Here is a 22,408-nt window from a genome sequence, read left to right on the forward strand (position 1 = left end):
TGTAGATTGATGAGGAATTTGTTCTATTTAATCCATTTTTTGAATAAGGCTGTAACATAACAAAATGTGGTTGAGATTCCAGGTTTTTCTTTATTTTTACTATTCTACATTCTAAAATAATAGTGAATACATCAAAACTATGAAATAACACATATGGAATCATGTACAGTATTAACCACAACTCAAAATATATTTTATATTTGAGATTGTTCAAAGTAGCCACCCTTTGCCTTGATGACAGCTTTGCACACACTTGGTACCCCTTAGATCATATTAATAAGATCAATTATGATATTCTATAGTGTGTATGATATGACAGGAATGTGCTTGGGGCAGCTCATCAATACCATTTGGGACATTACAAAGCATGACTTTAAGCATCTCTGGAGGCCGGAGACGACGTGTCAATCGATATGATGACAATGCCAGACGCGCCAAAAGACCTGTTGACCCTCTCTTGCAGTTTCCCTGTAGGCCAATATAAATCAATTCATGCCAAATCAGCCTGGTATACTAGCCTAATTTATAGGCCAGTTAAACTGTCACTAAGCAGAAGGAGACCGTCGACACCTCAATACCCCAAGAGGATCCTCAGTTCACTCACAATCTGATAATTCAGTGATAGTCTGAGCCCTGACTAGTTCAAATGTAAGGTATTCACGTCAGTAACCCACCCTGGATGTACAGTACCAGTCAAAAGTTTGGACACACCTACTCATTCAAGCGTTTTCTTTATTTTTACTATTTTCTACATCGTAGAATAATAGTGGAGACATCAAAACTATGAAATAACACATATGGAATCATGTTGTAACCAAAAGTATTAAATAAATCTAACTATATTTTAGATTCTTCAAAGTAGCCACCCTTTGGCTTGATGACAGCTTTGAACACTCTTGTCATTCTCTCATCCAGCTTCACCTGGAATGCTTTGGTAGCCATGCTGGTTAATCTCTTCAGGAGTAGCCCCTTTTTTCAACTTGTTCAAGCTGTTAACAAGGCAAAGGGTGGCTATTTGAACAATCTCAAATATAAATGTGTTCACTATTATTCTACAGTGTAGAAAGTAGCAAAAATAAAGAAATACCCTTGAATGAGTAGGTGTGTCCAAACTGTTGACTAGTATTGTATATGTACCAGAACTTGGTTGACAAATGGTGTAGTGAATCTACAACAACAGCGGTCAATTAAGCAATAATGACAACATTGATTGCAATTTAATGACACACTGTGTCTCTAATTTGATAACACCAAGCCTTGTTCTTATGTAATCCACTTTGTGCTCTAATTATAGCAAAGAGGATGACTATTTGACAGTTTCTACCGCCCTAGCGTCTGTACACTGATGTACAGTATATCAGTGAGTGTAAGCAGACGTGAGTCTGGGTGGATGGAGTCCAAGCCAATAACTACGAGAGCTAGATTAGTCTACCCAGACACTTAACAGATCCCATACAAATAACAGGATGCACTAAGTCACTGTCGCCTCCACTATGGCTCCCCTCCAGACTGCTGCTGGTGGTTTACTTAGTGCTGAGCTCTGAACAAACAATATGAGACAAGGACAAAGTAGACTGTCTACTTTTTATAAAAGTATGCGTTTATTGTTGCCACCTCACAGTCCAACTAGGTGCATGAATAGAAAAACAGACTGGATACGTGGAAGGTATTTAGCAACTGGTGGAGGAAAAATGGAAGCTTCTTTATTCTTAAAACGTAATGCTGTAAAGCTGTTAAGTGTTGGCTTTAAACAATAGACATAAACAGGTCGGAGGCTAACCCATGGGCTTGTTGGTTATTATGTTCATTCTGTGGTAATTTACAGTGATCGTGCCTCTGATGCTGTCTGGTTGAATGCATGTGTAATTGACTCCAGTAACAATGCTGGTGAGGCTGTCCGAATGTATTGTAGAGCTTTGTAAAATGTCCCTGCATGTTCTATGTAAACAACTCTCCATACCTCCCTCTCTTATGCCCTCGCTCTCGGTTTCTCTCTCTGTCTGTCTATCTCTCTCTCTCTCTCCCTCTCGGTTTCTCTCTATGTGCCCCCCGAAGAAGCAGACACACAGTAAAAGACACAATAGAATACAAAAGAGATGAGTAGGGATGAGAACAAGAGCACTGGGCCACATGTGCTTTGAACACATACAACCATCTGGGGGGTATTGAAGTGGAGGGACAGGCTTGTTGAGCAAGGGACTACTGGTTACATAAGCAATAGCTCAATGGCATCACACTGTAATTTTACTGGAATCCTCAGGTCATAGACATTATGACAAAGATGGATTCCCTGTAAAGACTAACTTCCCTGTTGTCACTGGAGTAAAACATTTTCTATAGGTTGTTGTTGTACATTCAACATAACCCTTCTTCTCAGGGTTACCACGGCAATAATATGTCAGCAAAAGAAGAACCGATCCAAAACAAACTGAATTGCGAAATCACTCATAGAGCTTTCCAAACAAAGTATGACAGCAGTGCAGTTGAATTGACTGTCTTCACTTATAATTCCGCACTGATAATACATTTGACCTGGCCTCTTACACAATCTATTCTCTGAGTGATGAAAATAGTATGCCGTTCCTGAACTGTCCTTGGATGGCAGAGATGAGATTGAGATTCTTAAGGAGAAGCGCAGATCTCCCCTGGAGTAGGATATAGCTTATGAGTTGATAAATGTTACAGGGCCAGAGAGATGGGGGGATTGTAGGGAGGGATATCTAACTGCATTCCAGGACATCGGCTGTACATCTCCTGTCCAGCTGACTGTCCACAAATAACCTATCACAGATGAATCAAAGCCTCAACACTAACTCACGTACTCCCCTGTGTGGGTATGCATGCATGCATGTGTGCGTGTGTCCGTGTGTGTGCGTGTGCGTGTGTGTTTACTGTATGTGTACTGTGTGTATGAGTGCGAGAGAGGTTGGGTGGTGCTTGGATTGGTGGGCGGGCTAAAACTTCCTAACATACTATTGAGGTTGTTACCATGGAGAAACAGCTCTGCATAGCAACAGGACTTTGGGTCAGAGGAAAGAGCCACAGAGAAATAAACTCAGCAAAAAAAGAACTGTTCCTTTTTCAGGACCCTGTCTTTCAAAGATAATTAGTAAAAATCCAAATGACTTTGCAGATTTTCATTGTAAAGGGTTTAAACACTGTTTCCCATGCTTGTTCAATGAACCATAAACAATTAATGAACATGCACCTGTAGAAAGGTCGTTAAGACACTAACAGCTTACAGACGGTAGGCAATTAAGGTCACAGTTATGAAAACTTAGGACACCGAAGATGCCCACGGTCCCTGTTCATCTGTGTGATTGTGCCTTAGGCATGCTGCCAGGAGGCATGAGGACTGCAGATGTGGCCAGGGTAAGAAATTGCAATGTCCGTACTGTGAGATGCCTAAGACAGTGCTAAAGGGAGACAAGACGGACAGCTGATCGTCCTCGCAGTGGCAGACCACGTGTAACAACACCTGCAAAGGATCGGTACATCCGAACATCACACCTGCGGGACAGGTAAAGGATGGCAGCAACAACTGCCCGAGTTACACCAGGAACACACAATCCCTCCATCACTGCTCAGACTGTCCGCAAGAGGCTGAGCGAGGCTGGACTGAGGGTTTGTAGGCCTGTTGTAAGGCAGGTCTTCACCAGACATCACCAGCAACAACGTCACCTATGGGCACAAACCCACCGTCGCTGGACCAGACAGGAAAAAAAGTGCTCTTCACTGACGAGTCGGGGTTTTGTCACACCAGGGGTGATGGTCGGATTCACGTTTATCGTCAAAGGAATGGGTGTTACACCGAGGCTTGTACTCTGGAACGGGATCGATTTGGAGGTGGAGGGTCCGTCATGGCCAGTGGCGGTGTATCACAGCATCATCAGACTGAGCTTGTTGTCATTGCAGGCAATTTCAACGCTGTGCGTTACAGGGAAGACATCCTCCTCCCTCATGTGCTACGCTTCCTGCAGGCTCATCCTGACATGACACTCCAGCATGACAATGCCACCAGCCATACTGCTCATTCTGTGCATGACTTCCTGCAAGACAGGAATATCAGTGTTCTGCCATGGCCAGCGAAGAGCCCGGATCTCAATCCCATTGAGCATGTCTGGGACCTGTTGGATCGGAGGGTGAGGCCTAGGGCCAATCCCCCCAGAAATGTCCGGGAACTTGCAGGTGCCTTGGTGGAAGAGTGGGGTAACATCTCACAGCAGGAACTGGCAAATCTGGTGCGGTCCAAGAGGAAAAGATGCACTGCAGTACTTAATGCCACACCAGATACTGACTGTTACTTTTGATTTTGACCCCCGCCCTTTGTTCCGAGACACATTATTCAATTTCTGTTAGTCACATGTCTGTGGAACTTGTTCAGTTATGTCTCAGTTGTTGAATCTTGATATGTTCATACAAATATTTACACATGTTAAGTTTGCTGAAAATTAACACAGTTTACAGTGAGAGGACGTTTCTTTTTTTGCTGAGTTTAGATTAACAGTTCAGGCCTCGTTGGCTGCAGTTACACCTCATATGAAAACTGGGAATATTTATGTAGAAGTCTTAAATGCAGGGAAGAAAGAGAAGTTAGGAAGAGAGAGTGAGAGAGAAAGAGAGAGAGAGAGCGAGAGAGGGAGGGAGGGAGAGGAAAGAAGGATATTATGATTGGACTGGTGGTGGGAGGGAATGTGTAGAATGCTGAGAAGAGAAGAGTGTTCCGTAATGATGACATGGTGCCATGTCTGAGACCACTCTCTGTCTCTCTCCCCTCTTTCTCCCTCTCTCTCTCTCTCTTTCTCTCTCTCTCTCTCTCTCTCTCTCTCTCTCTCTCTCTCTCTCTCTCTCTCTCTCCCCTCTTTCTCCCTCTCTCTCTCTCGTTCCACATTCATCTCAGATGAATTTCCACTTGTCTCTGCTCAGACTTCTCCACAGTTACAAAATGAAATCTGTTCAGTTTAAAAGGACCTCAGATCAAATCAATATCCGACTAAATGTTCCTCAGATTTATTGTGTACCAACCTAACACATGGAGAGAGGATCAACATTAGTGCTGCCAGCCTGCCACATAATTCAATATAGTTTATGATTAATGATTGGATTCAATAATGTCTTTGCCATCTTGCAACACTTGATTGTTAATGTATTTGCCATTACCAAATGAATGATGTCTGATGTAATAGAATATGACAAAACACACACATATGAGCAGGCAGAGGAGGAACATGTGTATAGAGAGGCTGCATCCATATGGCTGGATTCAACATCTAGGCGTTTCACAGTGGTGACCCGTGGCTTGTTTGCCCAGCAAAATCTACTCAATTAGATATTATTCTAACCAATGCCCTTCATAAGTTTTCAGCCAATGGGATATGTGCCAATGAGTTCAGTGACCATTGTCACGTTGCCTGTATAAGAGATGTTAAACTACCCAAATCTCGCTCATGCATTATTACAAAGATAATTATTTGGAATTTTAATCAGCACATTTCTTTTTGTCTTTGAGTGACTGGGGGGTTGTGTCATCTATCACTGACTCGGATCAGGCCCTTAATTGTGTTATTTCACGGTTAACTCTGTTGCAGATAAATACAACAAACTAAGGGTAAAAGACTGTTGTAATCCTTGTTTTACACATGAATTGTCTAAGAAATGACAGGAAAGACATTTAGATGGGCTGATCCTACGTCTGACTGCAAGACAAACTGATCCTACGTCTGACTGCAAGACAAACTGATCCTACGTCTGACTGCAAGACAAACTGATTCTACGTCTGACTGCAAGACAAACTGATCCTACGTCTGACTGCAAGACAAACTGATCCTATGTCTGACTGCAAGACAAACTGATCCTACGTCTGATTGGCAGTCCTTCAGACATTTGAGAAATAGATGTCTATCCCTGGTTAAAAAAGCAAAAAAAGAAATATATCTTGCCTCTCCCTAAATAGCAGAAATTAGATTGTACAGTCGACTTTCCTGCCAGTTCTTGATTATCGTGACACCATTTACCAGATTGCAGCAGCCACTACTCTTAAACCTTTGGATGCCGTCCACCATAACGCCATTAGTTTTATCACTGGTGACAGTTTTAATACTCACCTCTGCATCCTGTATCAAAAGGTTGGCTGGTCCTCATTAAAGTCCCATAGATAAATGAATTACTCCCTTTTTGTTTGCAAAGCCCTACTACACAAGCTTCCAACTTATCTAACTTCTTTGCTAATGTATAAAATAATGAGATATCAAACCCACAGTGTTGGTTAGCTCTTCAGATTCCTCGGGTCTCCACGCAATTAGGTAAATCGGCTTTTAGTTTTCACGCTCCACATTTTGGAATCACTTACAAAATGCATTACATTTGGATTCCCTGGTGACACTAGGGCATTTTCAAACTCTGATGATAAATTAGTTCACTGAGGTGTGCAATTGTGTTGATTTATTGATTGATTGATGTAATAACTTGTTTATGATGTCTGAATGTTAGTGACGTTCTAATGTAATGTACTTGTATCTCGTTACATATTTTAATTTTATTTTACTTCATGGTCTCAGGGTACCATTGAAAATGAGACCCTGGTCTCAATTGGGCTCCCCTGATTTAAAGAAAAATGAATTTAAAAAATGTATTTGACCCAGGTGTGCTGGTTTGTTCCCAGACTACAGGTACCTGTATAACCACTGCCCGGGCCCAGAATGGAACGTCATGTGTCGGGGCTGCTGTGAGTATGATGTCATCCGTTGTAAGTGTCCTTTACAGGGCACCCCTGTTGGCTACGCTGTGCCCTGCTGCCGCAACGCAATCAACGAGTGTGACCCCTGCATCATCCACCCAGGTAAACCTGTCCAAGACCGCCATGCTGGCTCAAAACTTGGGGAGTGCTTCTCCATTTAGGTTATTTTATCTGGTAAACCTGTGGAGGACTGGTTGAATGCACACTCTGTATTAGATTTTATTAACAACAACATGGTCAGATACATGTAGTTCCATTATGCTTTAGTGCTGGATTTGTTAATACATGTTTAATATGCAAGTACACACAGTGTGGAGGAGGCTATTCTACCAGTACATTTCTGAAACATATGCCTTGTACAGTACCCATTTGATCCAGTGTCATGTCTTGACTGATGTTTTAGTCTGTATGCCATCTGCCTTCAAGGCTCTCTTATAAGCCTAGCCGACATACAATAGCAGTGAGGTTGGGCCACGTGGAGTGAAATGCAATAAGTTTAGACCAACCGCATTAGAGGGAAATGCCTAACCCTCATTATTTCCCAGAAAATAGCAAGCTATTGAGAGACATTGTACAATTCATTACATTTGCTTTCATTGAGGGCATCCCTTTATGTTGCTCTCCTGTTGTGTATTTACTCTGACGGGGAGGTGTGTTGGCAATAACAAAGTTATTACAGCATAAATAACCTAAGAGAAAACACATTGCTCAAAAGGCACAATGCGTAGTTATTATATTTCACCACAAGTTGTTGCAAGACTTGTTTACCTATCAGAATATGCTAATCTTTTCACTTATGAAAATATGTTGTTTGTCTGTTCCAACTTCACAACATACTCCTCTGCCTGAACTATTGGCCAGATTTCACTGAAATAGTAAAAGGCTGAAGTATGCACTTATAAAGGACTTTTCCTGTAAATCCCATACAGTAAACCCTTTTCCATCCCTCTCTATCCTGAGTGTACTGCATGTAGAAGGTGGAGGAGACATGGTAAAGTCATTGATATTTACACTGATACCTGTTGATGTTTATATGTCCTGCTGCTGTGTCTCTGTCTCCCTGATGCTCTGCCTGTCCTCAGGATGTCTGCAATACAGAGCACCATAGAACCTTCAATGTGAAAATATATCCTATCTGAAACGCAGTCCTTCTGGGGGTTTTCTGGACATTTCTATTTCAGGAAGCTGTTTTTTCTGTTCTGTTACCCTGTTACAGTGCAAGAGGAGCCTGATGAGTTTAGCAGGTCTGACGTAAAGAGCTAACAGGCACTAAGGGGAATGCAGTAGGTGTATGGGGCCGATTAAAACCGTCCATAGTAATTGGGAATGGGCAAACTAAGACTGTGACTGAATGCATCACACTTACAGTACTTTCAGAAAGTATTCATAACTCACATTTATTGAAAACTAATTACAGAAATATCTATTTTGCATAAGATTTCACAACCCTGAGTCAATACTTTGTAGAAGCACCTTTGGCGGCGATTACAGCTTTGAGTCGTCTTGGGTATGTTTGTATCATCATTGCACATCTGGATTTGGGGATTTTTTCCCATTCTTCCTTGATTCTTCCGAATCTCAAGCTCTATTGAGTTAGATGGGGAGTGGCAGTGAACAGCAATCTTCAAGTCTTTCCACATATTTTCAATGGGATTCAAGTCTGGGCTTTGGCTGGGCCACTCAATGACTTTCACATTCTTGTTCTGAAACTATTAGAGCGTTACTTTGGCTTTATGTTTGGGGTCATTGTCCTGTTGGAACGTAAATCTTTGCCCCCCAGTCTAAGGTCGTTTGCACTCTGAAGCAGGTTCTCATCAGGGATTTGCCTGTGTTTGGCTCCATTCATTGTTTCCTCTATCCTTACCAGTCTCCCAGTCCCTGCCGCTGAAAAGCATCCCCATAGCATGATGCTACCCCCACCATGTTTCATGGTAGGAATGGTGTTAGACGGGTGATTAGCTGTGCCTGGTTTTCTTCAGACATAGTGCTCAGACCACATAATCGTATACCTAAGAAGTGTCTACGTGTGTCTGCAGCCACTACCAATAGCACGTGGTGTTATTTTATATGTATAGGAAGTAGCAGCAAAAGAACCGTTGAAGATACATATGGTGATGTCTTTGCACATGAGTGGTGTGGTTGTCTGTAGGCATTTATGATCCGTAACGTTATATAGGAAATCTGTGTATGTGAGAGATATGAAAGGAGAAAGTACTATTCCTGAATATGCTGTTAAATAGAACAACTAGTGTAAATATCTAAACCCTTGTATGAATAGAACACATGTCTGAAGGAGGAATTGGTAAAGAAGAGTTTAATGGGTTACTAGAGATCTGATGAAGTAACAATAGAAAAAACGAAAATATATATATAGAACTTGCACACAAGGACTGATGGATCCACATTTCAATCAGCTTAATAGCCAAATTTCAATCCTGTTATTATCCCAATTTTAATAATCTTAATAATTTCCACACTGACACAACTCTCACATCCACATTCACTACACTCATGCAACTCACAATCACATTCACTTCGTGCTATTACTTGATTTAAGACTTGTGGTAACCTTTTTTTTTATGTTTAGTTTTATTGGTTTTATTCAATTTCTTTCTATTTTTAAACCATCGTAAACATCTTTCAGGAGTTCTACCAGGGCCGTCCTGTTAGTTCTCTTGTATACTGCAGACAAGTTATATTTGCACGATTTAGCTTACTCATCATTCATAATTAATTCATCATTAACGTTCGCTTCCTTTATGTGACCGACCAATACTGGTTCATGCATGTGACAGACCAATACACCACGAGGCTTCTTCTCTCTAAGATGAGACCTTGAAACTGAGATATCTTTCATTCTCAAAACAAGGGTCTTGGCGTACTGCCAGATTGCAGATACTGACAGTAAGGATTAGTTCAATCAGTCACTTGCATGAACACAGAAATTAGTTATTAGAAAAGCACAAACATAACATTTTCAGTTACATGCTCTCTGAGTTTTTCAAGTGCCTTTTTGCAAACTCCAGGCGTGCTGTCATGTGCCTTTTTCTCAGGAATGGCTTCCGTCTGGCCACTCCCATGAAGCCCAGATTGATGAAGTGCTGTAAAGACTGTTGTCCTTCTGGCAGGTTTATCCCATCTCAGCCAAGGAACTCTGTTGGTCTATCAGAGTGGTCAATGGGGTTTTGGTCACCTCCCTGAACAAGGTCCTCCTTGCCCGGTTGCTCAGTTTGGTCGGACAGCCAGCACTAGGTACTCTGGGTAATTCCATTTTTTTTTCAATTTCCCAATGATGGACACCACTTTAGTCTTGGAACCTTTCAACATTCAAGATAGTGTTTTATACCCTTCCCCAGATATAGTATGTCTCAGCACCAACTCTATCTCAGAGATCTACGGACAGTTCCTCTGGTATAGTTTATGCTCTGACATATGATACTTTATATAGACAGGTGTGTTTCTTTCTAAATCATGTCCAAACAATTGAATTGGCCACAGGTGTACTCCAAGTCGTAGTGACATCTCAAGGACGATCAAAGGAAATTGGATGCACCTGAGCTCAATTTGGAGTGTCATAGCAAAGGGGTGTGAATACTTATGCAAATGAGATATGTCTGTATTTCATTTTCAATAAATTAGCAAATATTTCTAAAAACAAGTTTTCACTTTGTCATTATGGGGTAGTGTGTGTAGATGGATGAGAAATATATATATTTAATATATTTTACACTCAGGCTGCAACACAACAAAATGTGGAATAAGTCAAGGGTATGAATACCTTCTGAAGGTACTGTATGGTGAAGAGGTTTCAGATGTTTCAGTTTTCAGTCAGCACTTTCTACTGGATGCTGTGCCGGCTCCAACCCTTCTTTCTATCTAACCTCTCAGGCTGTGTCTCTCTTAGTCCACCCATTTCCCCTATCTTCTTCTCTCTCTCTTAGGTTGCAGCATATTTGAGAACTGTAAGCGGTGTAACAACGGGACGTGGGGCCCCAGAGATGATTTCTTTGTCAAGGGGAAGTACTGTGCTGATTGTCGACCAGGCTGGTCTGGCGGTGACTGCTTGAGTGAGTACACTCATTCTCACATATTCCTCTACCCACATTACCTCCTACCATCGCTATGGGTAAAATGTGCCCTTGACCACAGATCTAGGATCAGATTACTTTATTCCCTCAGTTCCAACCAAAGCCATTAAGGGGATGACAGAATATCTGACTTTGTATCAGGGTTATAAGTAACTTCAACTCGCTTCCTTTCCATGCCTCTATATAGGCATATACCATACTGTACCTACAGTGCAGTATATACCAATTACTATAGGAGACAATTCTGGCACAACAGTATTTTGCATGGATGAGAGCTAATTGTCTTATAGATTTTCCATTCAAGGAGCTGAAAAGTCAAAATAGTGTTAGTCAACATCCTGGAATCTCACAATATAATTTCTAGAGAAAGCATAGGTTTCACAATAAGCAAGTAGAATAACAAGCTATCAGGCACAGAATTTTTTTTTTTTCATCAACAGCAGAAACTTGGCATGTATTTGTGGCGCTTGGCTGCAGGCCTGTGGTTAATGTGCATTTTGTTTACTTTTACCAGCCTGCATTCTTCATTTGTCTCCCGTTTGAAGTGTATTTTTCCTAATGTATGCCATGTTGTTACTCTGTAACTGGTAACTATCATGCTATTACTCAACTTTAGATGGCAATTACATATACAGTTGTGGCCAAAAGTTTAGAGAATGACAAAAATATTAATTTCACAAAGTCTGCTGCCTCAGTTTGTATGATGGCAATTTGCATATACTCCAGAATGTTATGAAGAGTGATCAGATGAATTGCAATTAATTGCAAAGTTCCCCTTTGCCATGCAAATGAACTGAATCCCCCAAAAACATTTCCACTGCATTTCAGCCCTGCCACAAAAGGGCCAGCTGACATCATGTCAGTGATTCTCTCGTTAACACAGGTGTGAGTGTTGACGAGGACAAGGCTGGAGATCACTCTGTCATGCTAATTGAGTTCGAATAACAGACTGGAAGCTTCAAAAGGTTGGTGGTGCTTGGAATCATTGTTCTTCCTCTGTCAATCATGGTTACCTGCAAGGAAACACGTGCCGTCATCATTGCTCTGCACAAAAAGGGCTTCACAGGCAAGGATATTGCTGCCAGTAAGATTGCACCTAAATCAACCATTTATCGGATCATCAAGAACTTCAAGGAGAGCGGTTCAATTGTTGTGAAGAAGGCTTCAGGGCGCCCAAGAAAGTCCAGCAAGCGCCAGGACCGTCTCATAAAGTTGATTCAGCTTCGGGATCGGGGCACCACCAGTACAGAGCTTGCTCAGGAATGGCAGCAGGCAGGTGTGAGTGCATCGACACACACAGTGAGGCGAAGACTTTTGGAGGATGGCCTGGTGTCAAGAAGGGCAGCAAAGAAGCCACTCCTCTCCAGGAAAAACATCAGGGACAGACTGATATTCTGCAAAAGGTACAGGGATTGGACTGCTGAGGACTGGGGTAAAGTAATTTTATCTGATGAATCCCCTTTCCGATTGTTTGGGGCATCTGGAAAAAAGTTTTTCCAGAGAAGACAAGGTGAGCGCTACCATCAGTCCTGTGTCATGCCAACAGTAAAGCATCCTGAGGCCATTCATGTGTGGGTTTGCTTCTCAGCCAAGGGAGTGGGCTCACTCACTTAGACTTTTGCCTAAGAACACATCCATGAATAAAGAATGATACCAACACATCCTCCGAGAGCATCTTCTCCCAACCATCCAGGAACAGTTTGGTGACGAACAATGTCTTTTCCAGCATGATGGAGCCCCTTGCCATAAGGCAAGAGTGATAACTAAGTGGCTCGGGGAACAAAACATCAATATTTTGGGTCCATGGCCAGGAAACTCCCCTGACCTTAATCCCATTGAGAACTTGTAGTCAATCCTCAAGAGGTGGGTGGACACACAAAAACCCACAAATTCTGACAAACTCCAAGCATTGATTATGCAAGAATGGGCTGCCATCAGTCAGGATGTGGCCCAGAAGTTAATTGACAGTATGCCAGGGCGGATTTCAGAGGTCTTGAAAAAGAAGGGTCAACACTGCAAATATTGACTCTTTGCATCAACTTCATGTACTTGTCAATAAAAGCCTTTGACACTTATGAAATGCTTGTAATTCTACTTCAGTATTCCATAGTAACATCTGACAAAAATATCTAAAGACACTGCAGCAGCAAACTTTGTGAAAATTAATATTTGTGTCCTTCTCAAAACTTTTGGCCACGACTGTACACTACATGTTCACAAGTATGAGGACAGTGGACACCTGCTCGTCGAACATCTCATTCCAAAATCTTGGGCATTAACATGGAGTTGGTCCCCCATTTGCTGCTATAACAGCCTCCACTCTTCTGGGAAGGCTTTCCACTAGAAGTTGGAACATTGCTGCGGGGACTTGTTTCTATTCAGCCACAAGAGCATTAGTGAGGTTGGGCACTGATGTTGCGCTATTAGGCCTGGCTCGCAGTCGGCGTTCCAATTCATCACAAAGGTGTTCAATGGGGTTGAGGTCAGGTCTCTGTGCAGGCTAGTCAAGTTATTCCACACCGATCTTGAAAAAAGATTCTGTATGGACCTCACTTTGTGCACGGGGGCATTGTGATGATGAAACAGGAAAGGCCTTCCCCAAACTCTTGCCACAAAGCTGGAAGCACAGAATCATCTAGAATGTCATTATATGCTGTAGCGTTAAGATTTCCATTCACTGGAACTAATTGGTCTAGCATGCACCATGGAAAACAGCCCCAGACCATTATTCCTCCTCCATCAAACTTTACAGTTGGCACTATGTATTGGGGCAAGGAGCGTTCTCCTGTCATCCACCAAACCCAGATTCGTCTGTCGGTCTGCCAGATGGTGAAGCGTGATTCATCATTCCAGAAAACGTGTTTCACTGCTCCAGAGTCCAATGGCGGCGAGCTTTACAACACTCCAGCCAACGCCTGCATTGTGCACGGTAATCTTAGGCTTGTGTGTAGCTGCTTGGCCATGGAAACCCATTTCATGAAGCTCTTGACAAACAGTTATTGGGCTGATGTTGCTTCCAGAGGCAGTTTGGAACTCAGTAGTAAGTGTAGCAACCGAGGACAGATGATTTTTACACGCTCCACGCTTCAGCACTCAGCGGTCCCGTTCTGTGAGCTTGTGTGGCCTACCACAACGCAGCTGAGCCGTTGTTGCTCCTAAACATATTCATTTCACAATAACAGCACTTACAGTTGACAAGGGAAGCTCCAGCAGGGCAGACATTTGATGAACTGACTTGTTGGGAAGGTGGCATCCTATGACGGTGTCACTTTGAAAGTCACTGAGCTCTTCCGTTAGGCCATTCTACTGCCAATGTTTGTTTATGGAGATTGCATGGATGTGTGCTAGATTTGATACACCTGTCGGTAACGGATGTGGCTGAAAGAGCTGAATACACTAGTTCGAAGGGGTGTGCACATACTTTAGTAAATATTGTGTATGAGCTAAACAAAAACACAATGATTTAATTATAATGAAACATATAATTACATTAATAAAGAAAAAGCTGATTGCATTGCATGATCATGTAAAATGTGAGCTCTAAATGGTTTTGTTCCTGTTTATAGAGTGTGGAGGAGTGATCCGTAAACGTCAGGGCCACATAGTTCTGGAAAGTTACCCCACAAACGGTCGCTGTGAATGGACAGTTCAGGTGGACCCACGATTCACCATCGACTTCAGGTGGGTGTGACCAACGGTGTATCTGACCTGAGTTGTCTCTTAACCTCAACACAGAGTTAGTCCACTGAGCCAAAGCCTGGTGTAACTGAATGACAGCTAGTTATAATGTTCACTTTGTCATATTTTCCCTTGACATGGAAAGGCTATACTTTGGCCTCTCTGGTGACCATCTGTAATAGTTATTAATACCTGACCCATTTAATTTCAGCTTTCACAATTCTTTGAGAGGTAGGTCATGGACCAATGTGAGTCTAGACCACAGGTTGGAAACCACTCCTATTCTTGAATAAAAGTAATTGCATTTCACTCATGTGATAACTTTGTATTTTCTCCAGCATTTTATTTGAGGGCATTTACGATAACGATTAAAAAAAGCCACCTTCAACATTGAGCTGCTTCCAGTCTGTTGGCATAATACGTAGTACGTACAGTAATAGCTTTGTGTGTTGAAATAAACAGATCAATACACGCTTAGAAAAAAAGGTGCTATCTAGAACCTATAAGGGTCCCCATAGGAGAATCCTTTGGAGAACCCTTTTGGGTTCCATGTAGAACACTTTTCCTTTTCACAAAGGGTTCTACATGGAACCCAAACGTGTTCTACCTTTTTGGGTTGGGGACAGATGAAGAACCATTTTGGAACCCTTTTTTCTGAGATTGATAGCATTTTTCCCTTTGTGAAAACACATAAAGCTCCATGTTAAACTACACAACCGTGACAAGCTCAGACAGCTAGGCCAAATCCATGATCTGATGACAAATGGATCTGCAAGCATAGCATAACCAGTTGCACAATATGGTTTATCGACAGATAGAGATTCATAAATCATCTCCTAAAGTGAAGAAATAGGGCCTTATACTGCTGTTTTGTGTCCATTATGACATACAAGACACAGAGACCATCATTAAATAGTGGTCCTCTCTGTTTCATGTTGCTGTGCTCATAGTTGGACTACTGAATTTATACGCTTTGGCACCAGCCAACGAAACCTTACTGGCAGAGCCATTTTGCATGTATTACTCACTACTCTTGGCTACATCACTCTAATTTATACCAGTAATGTTGACTCTCACTTCACACTCCTCATGGACAACACACCAATCGAGTTACACAGCAACACACGCTGCACAGCTATACTTTTAGAGCCCTGAGATGTGCGGCCCCTAAGAGACTTTAATAACAATGGGGGAATTTGCTATTGTGAAAAAGTCTGATCTAAAATATGACGTCATTCCACTGTTCTCCTTTGTATGTCGAGTCAAATATCTTAACCCTCATCTGACTGGGGTCATTTTGACCCCGGAGGCATATTTTGGATAATATTTTGGATAAGTCAGATTACCGACCGGGCATGCAGTGCACGTCAGGGGGCCCTCAGATAGCACATGGTGTAGAATTTCAGGAAAGTAACTTTAAAACTGCAACATTTTCTCTCAGCTTCATGACAAAATGTGTAGAATAGCTGAAAATGTGCTTTAAAATCTACAACAATCTCGCAACCTCATGGCAAATTGTGAACAAAAGCATGAGATCAGCATAAAACAGCAACAACAAAAAATCTTTGCCCCATGGCAAAAAGTGTAGAATTGTAGGAAATTAGCTTTAAAACTGCAACATTTGCTCTTAGCCTCATGAAATGCAGTAAGTTGCAGTAAACGGATTACCAAATAATATTTTTTGGGGTGCCCCGGGGCCCCACGTGCAATAGTCTGGCCCTGTTTATTGAATTATTCAAAATGTTCATGACTTTGTCAATCAACTGTTTCTTAATACATCTAAATCATTGTTTAGTGTTGCTGTATCAATATGGACTTTAAAATCCAAGTCCTTTGGGGTCATTTTGACCTCAGGCAAAAACACCTAATTTCTTCTATAGTAATTTCATTGATAGGAATTTTATTTGAATGTAGATTTCTCTGGATCCCCGAGCTAACAAGGTAAAAATCTGTCGTTCTGTCCCTAAACAAGGCAGTTAACCCACTGTTCCTAGGCCGTCATTATAAATAAGAATTTGTTCTTCACTGACTTCCCTAGTTAAATAAAGGTAAAACAAAACAAAAAAACACGCTGCCTGGGGTGAAAGAGTGCCGTAGGTTGGCGGCGTCTGTCGGCAAAGCGTTTATGGGTATTAGAGCCTTCTGCAGATGCCGGTGAGCGGTCTCTCATACCCGCTCACCACGCCGAAACCAGTCGTCGACAGCTGGGACAGTACCAGGCTCCTCCTCCCAGGGAAACATCTAGGGTTGGAAACCAAGGACACACTGAAACGGAGTAAGGCGGAGGGATGAGTGCATGAGTGAGTTCTGAGCATATTCGGCCTAGGACATGTGGAGAGGCAGAACATTGTTGGCGGAGGTACCATCTCTTGGTTCAGGTGTTCCGTCTGCCCGCTGGTCTGGGGGTGGTACCCGGAAGAGAGGCTGAGGGTGACCCCCAGTCGGTCACAGAAGGCTCGCTACACCTGGGAGACAAATTGGGGCCCGCGGTCAGAGACGATGTCCTCCGGAATCCATACAGACGGAACACCTGCTGGAACATACACTCCGCCAATTCCATGGCGTTAGGTAGATGAGGAAGAGGAACCAGACAACACATTTTTGAAAAACGGTCTACTATGTCAAGGATGGTGGTGTTAGAGGATTCAGGAAGGTCTGTGAAGAAGTCAACAGCTATGTGGGACCAGGGTCTGTGAGGGATTGGCAAAGGTTGAAGCTTCCCGGAAGGGAGATGACGAGGGATTTTGGTTTTGGCGCAGACTGGACAGGAGAGTGCGTAATCCCTTACGTCTGATGCCAGTGAGGACCACCAGAACTTCCGGGCTAGAAGTTCGGTGGTTCGTGTAATGCCCAGATGTCCTGACCACAAGGACGTGTGACACCATTGCATCAGTTGGGGTCTAACAGCTGCTGGTATGTAATTCTTCCCAGCTGGTGTCTCAGGAGGAGCCGGGTCTGAGGTTAGGGCTTCTTGTATAGCAGAGTGAACCTCCCACTGTACCGGTCCCATAATGCAAGAGGAAAGAAGAATGGGTGTAGGGTCTGAGGTATTGGTCCGAAGGTCAAACTGGTGGGAGGGAGCATCAGCTTTTACTTTTTTCTTTCCAGGGATGTAAGTAACATGAAAATGGAAGTGTGTGAAGAGAGCCCAGCGGGCATGTTTGGAGTTTAACCTCTTGGCCTCTCTGATATAGTCCAGATTACAATGATCTGTTAGGACGAGAAAGGGATGTTGTGCGCCCTCCAACCAGTGGCGCCACTCCTCGAGGGCCAGCTTGATGGCGAGGAGTTCTGTTCCCCACATCATAATTCCTCTCAGCGGGGGATAACTTCCTGGAAAAGAAGGGACAGGGTTGTGATTTGGGAGGTGTTCACACCCGCTGAGAGAGTATGACTCCTACTTGAGGCATCCACCTCCAGGGTGAAAGGAAGGGTCGGATCAGGTTGGCGAAGGACAGGAGCTGAGGTGAAGAGGCGTTTCAAGTTGTTGATTGCAGTCAGGGTGGTATCAGTCCATTGAAGGGTCCGGGTCTTTTGGCTAGTAAGGGCAGTGAGGGGAGCGGCCATAGAACTGAAGTTCTGAATGAACCGGCAATAGAAGTTGGAGAACCAAATGAAACGTTGGAGTTCCTTAATGGTGGTGGGTTTGGGCCAGTTACTGACGCCGGTGACTTTGTTCTCATCTATGCTGACCCCTCCAGGTGTCAGTATGAAGCCGAGGAAGTTTACCGAGGTTACATGGAAGGTCTTCACATAAAAGGTTATGCTCAAGGAGCCGTTGAAGAACCTTTTGCACATGCTGTATGTGATCCTTCAGGGAGTAGGAGTAAATCAGGATGTCATCAATCTAGATGATGAGAAAGCGGTTGATAATATCCTGTAAAACCTCATTCATAAAGGATTAGAAGACGGCGGGGGCGTTCGTAAGGCATGCCCAGGTGTTCGTAGTGCCCTCGAGCAGGAATGAAGGCCGTCTTCCATTCGTCGCCTCCACGTATACGGACAAGGTTATATGCACTTCACAGGTCGAGTTTAGTATAGATGTTGGCGCGGCCCACTTGTTCAAGGGACGCTGGGATCAGAGGAAGAGGGTCACGGTTCTTGACCGTGACGTCATTCAATACATGGACGGATGGATATACATGGAAGAAGAAGCTGGACACAGCCGGGGAAGAAGGACGAATGAAACATCAATGTAGTTCTCCATTGCCTCATTTTCCAGGATAGATAGGGGGTAAACACGGCCCATCGGTGGGGACACTCCAGGGAGTAAGTCAATAGCACAGTCTCCTGGGCGATGTGGTGGCAGAGTGGAGGCCTTGGTTTTGCTTAAGACATTGAAGGGTCGTGACAACAATGAGGGTGTCCGAGGATGAGAGTTGAATGGGTTCGGTGTGGAAGACTCCAATCTGGAGGGTGACGCTCTGTGTCAGGTGCGTGCCCAAATGCCGCCCATCCAGGGTGTTAAGGGAGGGGTGACAGGTGTTAGATCAATGTCAAGCTCTTTTACTAGCTGGTGATCGATAAAATTACTTGCTGCTCCTGAATCTGTCAAGCCTTCTACGTACTTGGTAACTCCCTTCAAGGTTATCAATACTGGGATGGAGAATTGCTTCTGGGAGATATTTAGAAATAAGGACACGCCTACCTGCATGGCAGCGGAGGGACCCTTCACATCTCTCTGTGGGGAGCGAACAGGGCAATGGCTGAGTAGATGATCTTTCCCGCCACAGTATAGGCAGAGCCCTTCTTGGATCCGGTTTTGATGTTCGATACACGGGAGAGGAGCATGGCCCAACTGCATGGCTCTGGAAGACTCGGACAGGATGATGGAATCATGGAAAGAGAAGGTTTCGGGTTCCTGGGTGGCAGAGTTCTTCGGCGGTCGGCGATGAGGTGGTCGATGGAGATATGAATGTATTGATTTAAATCCTGAAGGTGACCTCTACAGGCCAGCTCCGCCTGAAGTTCCCTGTTGAGCCCTCTTCGGTAGACGGTAAGTAAAGCAGCCTCATTCCATCAACTCCTTGCAGCCATGGTGCGGAACTCGATGGCATACTCAGCAGCTGAATTGCGACCTTTTGAAGCTCTATGAGGTCTCCTATAGGACGACCAGAGGGAGAGTGATCGAATGCATCTTTGAAGAGGGTGTGAAAATGTGTCTCAGATCCGAGATCTCTGCTGTTGGCAGTCCATATGGCTGTGGCCCAATCCAGGGCTTTGCCTGTGAGTAGAGACAACAAAATCCACCCTGCCCTTGTCGGTGGCGAAGTTATTGGGGTTGTGCCCAATGTATTTGCTGCGTTGCATCAGACATCGCTGACATTTCCCAGGCGAACCATTATATGTTCCAGGCATGGGTGTGAACGAAGGAGTGCTATGGGTGACGATAGCTGGCATCGGAGGAGTAGGGATAAGCTGGCAGAGAAGATGGAAAATTTCCTCCATAAACTCCTCTTGCTGGGTTAGGCGCTGCTGTAGCTCTGCTGAATCCATTCTGTTTTTAGGCAATGTATTCTGTAATGAATACTCAGGGAGAAAAAGGTGTAGATTCTTGCGCAGAGCGCAGCAGATGTTTATTACGCCTTTGCAGAAGGCAGGAATTGTGGTCGCAGGCAATGGTCAAACACAGGTAGGCAGTCAAAAACAAAACAATACCTCACAACCATACAAACATAAAGAACTGAACTAAATAGAGAGCTGATGAGAGCAGGTGAGAAACGAACACAGGTGAAATCAATGAACAAAAATGAAAGACAGGGCTACGTACCAGAACACAAAGAAACAGGGCTACGTTCAAGAACACAAAGAAAAAGAACACAAGGTTGACTAAGAAAGGAAAAGCAGAACCTTACACATCCTGCCATACAAGACCTACCATTCCCATTGTTTCACTAGCAGCGATGCTACTGCTGGTTGTGGGGTAAGAAAATAAATACAACTAAGCCATATTTTTCTCCATTGTTTCTCAGGATAAATGGATGAATCACTTTTTGTCACTAAAATAAAGTATATTTCAAATCTTGGTGTACTGCCCCTTTAAATGGCAGACATTTTTACCACATAAAATATGACAATTAGTGTGATTGTAAATCAGCTTTTTAGTACTTATTTGGAATGTACTTTAGGAATAAGCTGCAGATTATTGAAGGAATGTTAAGAATATGTCTGTTTTGGTCTTTTTTATATTTTTTTGATAACACAACATGTCTAATGATGTTTTGATGAGAATCAAGTTGATATTTTTATTGTTGCTTTTTCCAATAGTTTCTTCTTAGGGTCAAAATGACCTCAATGGTAATCCATGTGTATGAAATATGTTGGTAGTATGAGGGTTAAATCTACCAATATAGAGAAGAGCCAGGAGATACTCCCCATTCTTTTTCATCTTTTTCTGTTAGAGCTGAATGTTAACTTACACTCCTCCATCCAAACCCTTGTTTTCTGTCATTCCCTGTCCAGACTCCTTGACTTTTCCCACATTTTGTGACATTACAGCCTTATTTTAAAATCAATTAAATAAAACAAATTCCTCAACAATCTACACACAATACCCCACAACAACAGGTTTTTAGAAATGTTTGCAAATTAAAAATACATAAAAACAGAAATACCTTATTTACATAAGTATTCAGACCCTTTGCTATGAGACTCGAAATAGAGCTCAGGTGCATCCTGTTTCCATTGATCATCCTTGAGATGTTTCGACAAACTTGATTGGAGTTCACCTGTGGTAAACTAAATTGATTGGACATTATTGGAAAGGTACACACCTGTCTATATACTGTAAGGTCCCACAGTTGACAGTGCATGTCAGAGCAAAAACGAAGCCATGAGGTCGAAGGAATTGTCCGTTGAGCTCCGAGACAGGATTGTGTCGAGGCACAGATCTGAGGAAGGGTACCAAACCATTTCTGCAGCATTGAAGGTCCCCAAGAACACAGTGGCCTCCATCATTCTTGAAGAAGTTTGGAACCACCAAGACTCTTCCTAGATCTGAGCAATCGGGGGAGAAGGACCTTGGTCAGGAAGGTGACCAAGAACCCAATGGTCACTCTGACAGAGCTCTAGAGTTCCTCTGTGGAGATGGGAGAACCTTTCAGAAGGACAACAATCTCTGCAGCACTCCACCAATAAGGTCTTTATGGTATCAGAAGTGGCCATCAGAAGACATTCCTCAGTAAATGACACATGACAGCTCACTTCGAGTTTGCCAAAAGGCACCTAAAGTCTCTCAGACCATGAGAAACAAGATAGTCTGGTCTGATGAAACCAAGATTGAACTCTTTGGCCTGAATGCCAAGCGTCACGTCTGGAGGAAACCTGGCACCATCTCTTTTCAGCGGCAGAGACTGGGAGACTAATAAGGATCGAGGCAAAGGTGAACGGAGCAAAGTAGAGAGAGATCCTTGATTAAAACTTGCTCCAGAGCTCTCAGGACCTCAGACTGGTGGCGAAGGTTCACCTTCCAACAGGACAACAACCCTAAGCAAACAGCCAAGACAACGAGGAGCGGCTTCGGGACAAGTCTCTGAATGTCCTTGAGTGGCACAGACTTAAACCTGATCGAACATCTCTGAAGAGTCCTGAAAAAAGTTGTGCAGCAATATTCCCCATCCAACCTGACAGAGCTTGAGAGGATCTGCAGAGAAGAATGGGAAAAACTCCCCAAATATAGGTGTGCCAAGTATGTAGCGTCATACCCAAGAATACTCAAGACTGTAATCGCTGTCAAAGGTGCATCAACAAAGCACTGAGTAAAGTATTATTTTTATAAATTAGCACAATTTTCTAAAAACCCTGTGGGGTATTGTGTGGGGGGAAAAACTAGTTAATCAATTTTAGAATAAGGCTGTAACCTAACAAAATGTGGAAAAGGTCAAGGGGCGTGAATACTTTCCAAAGG

The 22,408-nt window shown here is 43.2% G+C and overlaps 1 protein-coding gene across 2 annotated transcripts in view; it reads left to right on the forward strand.

The window, feature by feature from the left end:
- LOC139540107 (inactive serine protease PAMR1-like) overlaps positions 1 to 22,408 on the forward strand; it is a 60,698-nt gene that overhangs the window by 16,977 nt on the left and 21,313 nt on the right. The window contains exons 2-4 of one of the 2 annotated variants that reach the window (XM_071343680.1): positions 6,662 to 6,838; positions 10,678 to 10,803; positions 14,391 to 14,505. In XM_071343680.1, coding sequence (XP_071199781.1) covers positions 6,662 to 6,838; positions 10,678 to 10,803; positions 14,391 to 14,505 — 418 coding nt within the window. Of the gene's footprint in view, positions 1 to 6,661; positions 6,839 to 10,677; positions 10,804 to 14,390; positions 14,506 to 22,408 lie in introns of those variants that run through there. The other variant, XM_071343681.1, reaches the window with a different exon arrangement.

The sequence above is a fragment of the Salvelinus alpinus genome, chromosome 15, assembly GCF_045679555.1.
Source record: "Salvelinus alpinus chromosome 15, SLU_Salpinus.1, whole genome shotgun sequence".
NCBI classification, from domain to species: Eukaryota; Metazoa; Chordata; class Actinopteri; order Salmoniformes; family Salmonidae; genus Salvelinus; species Salvelinus alpinus.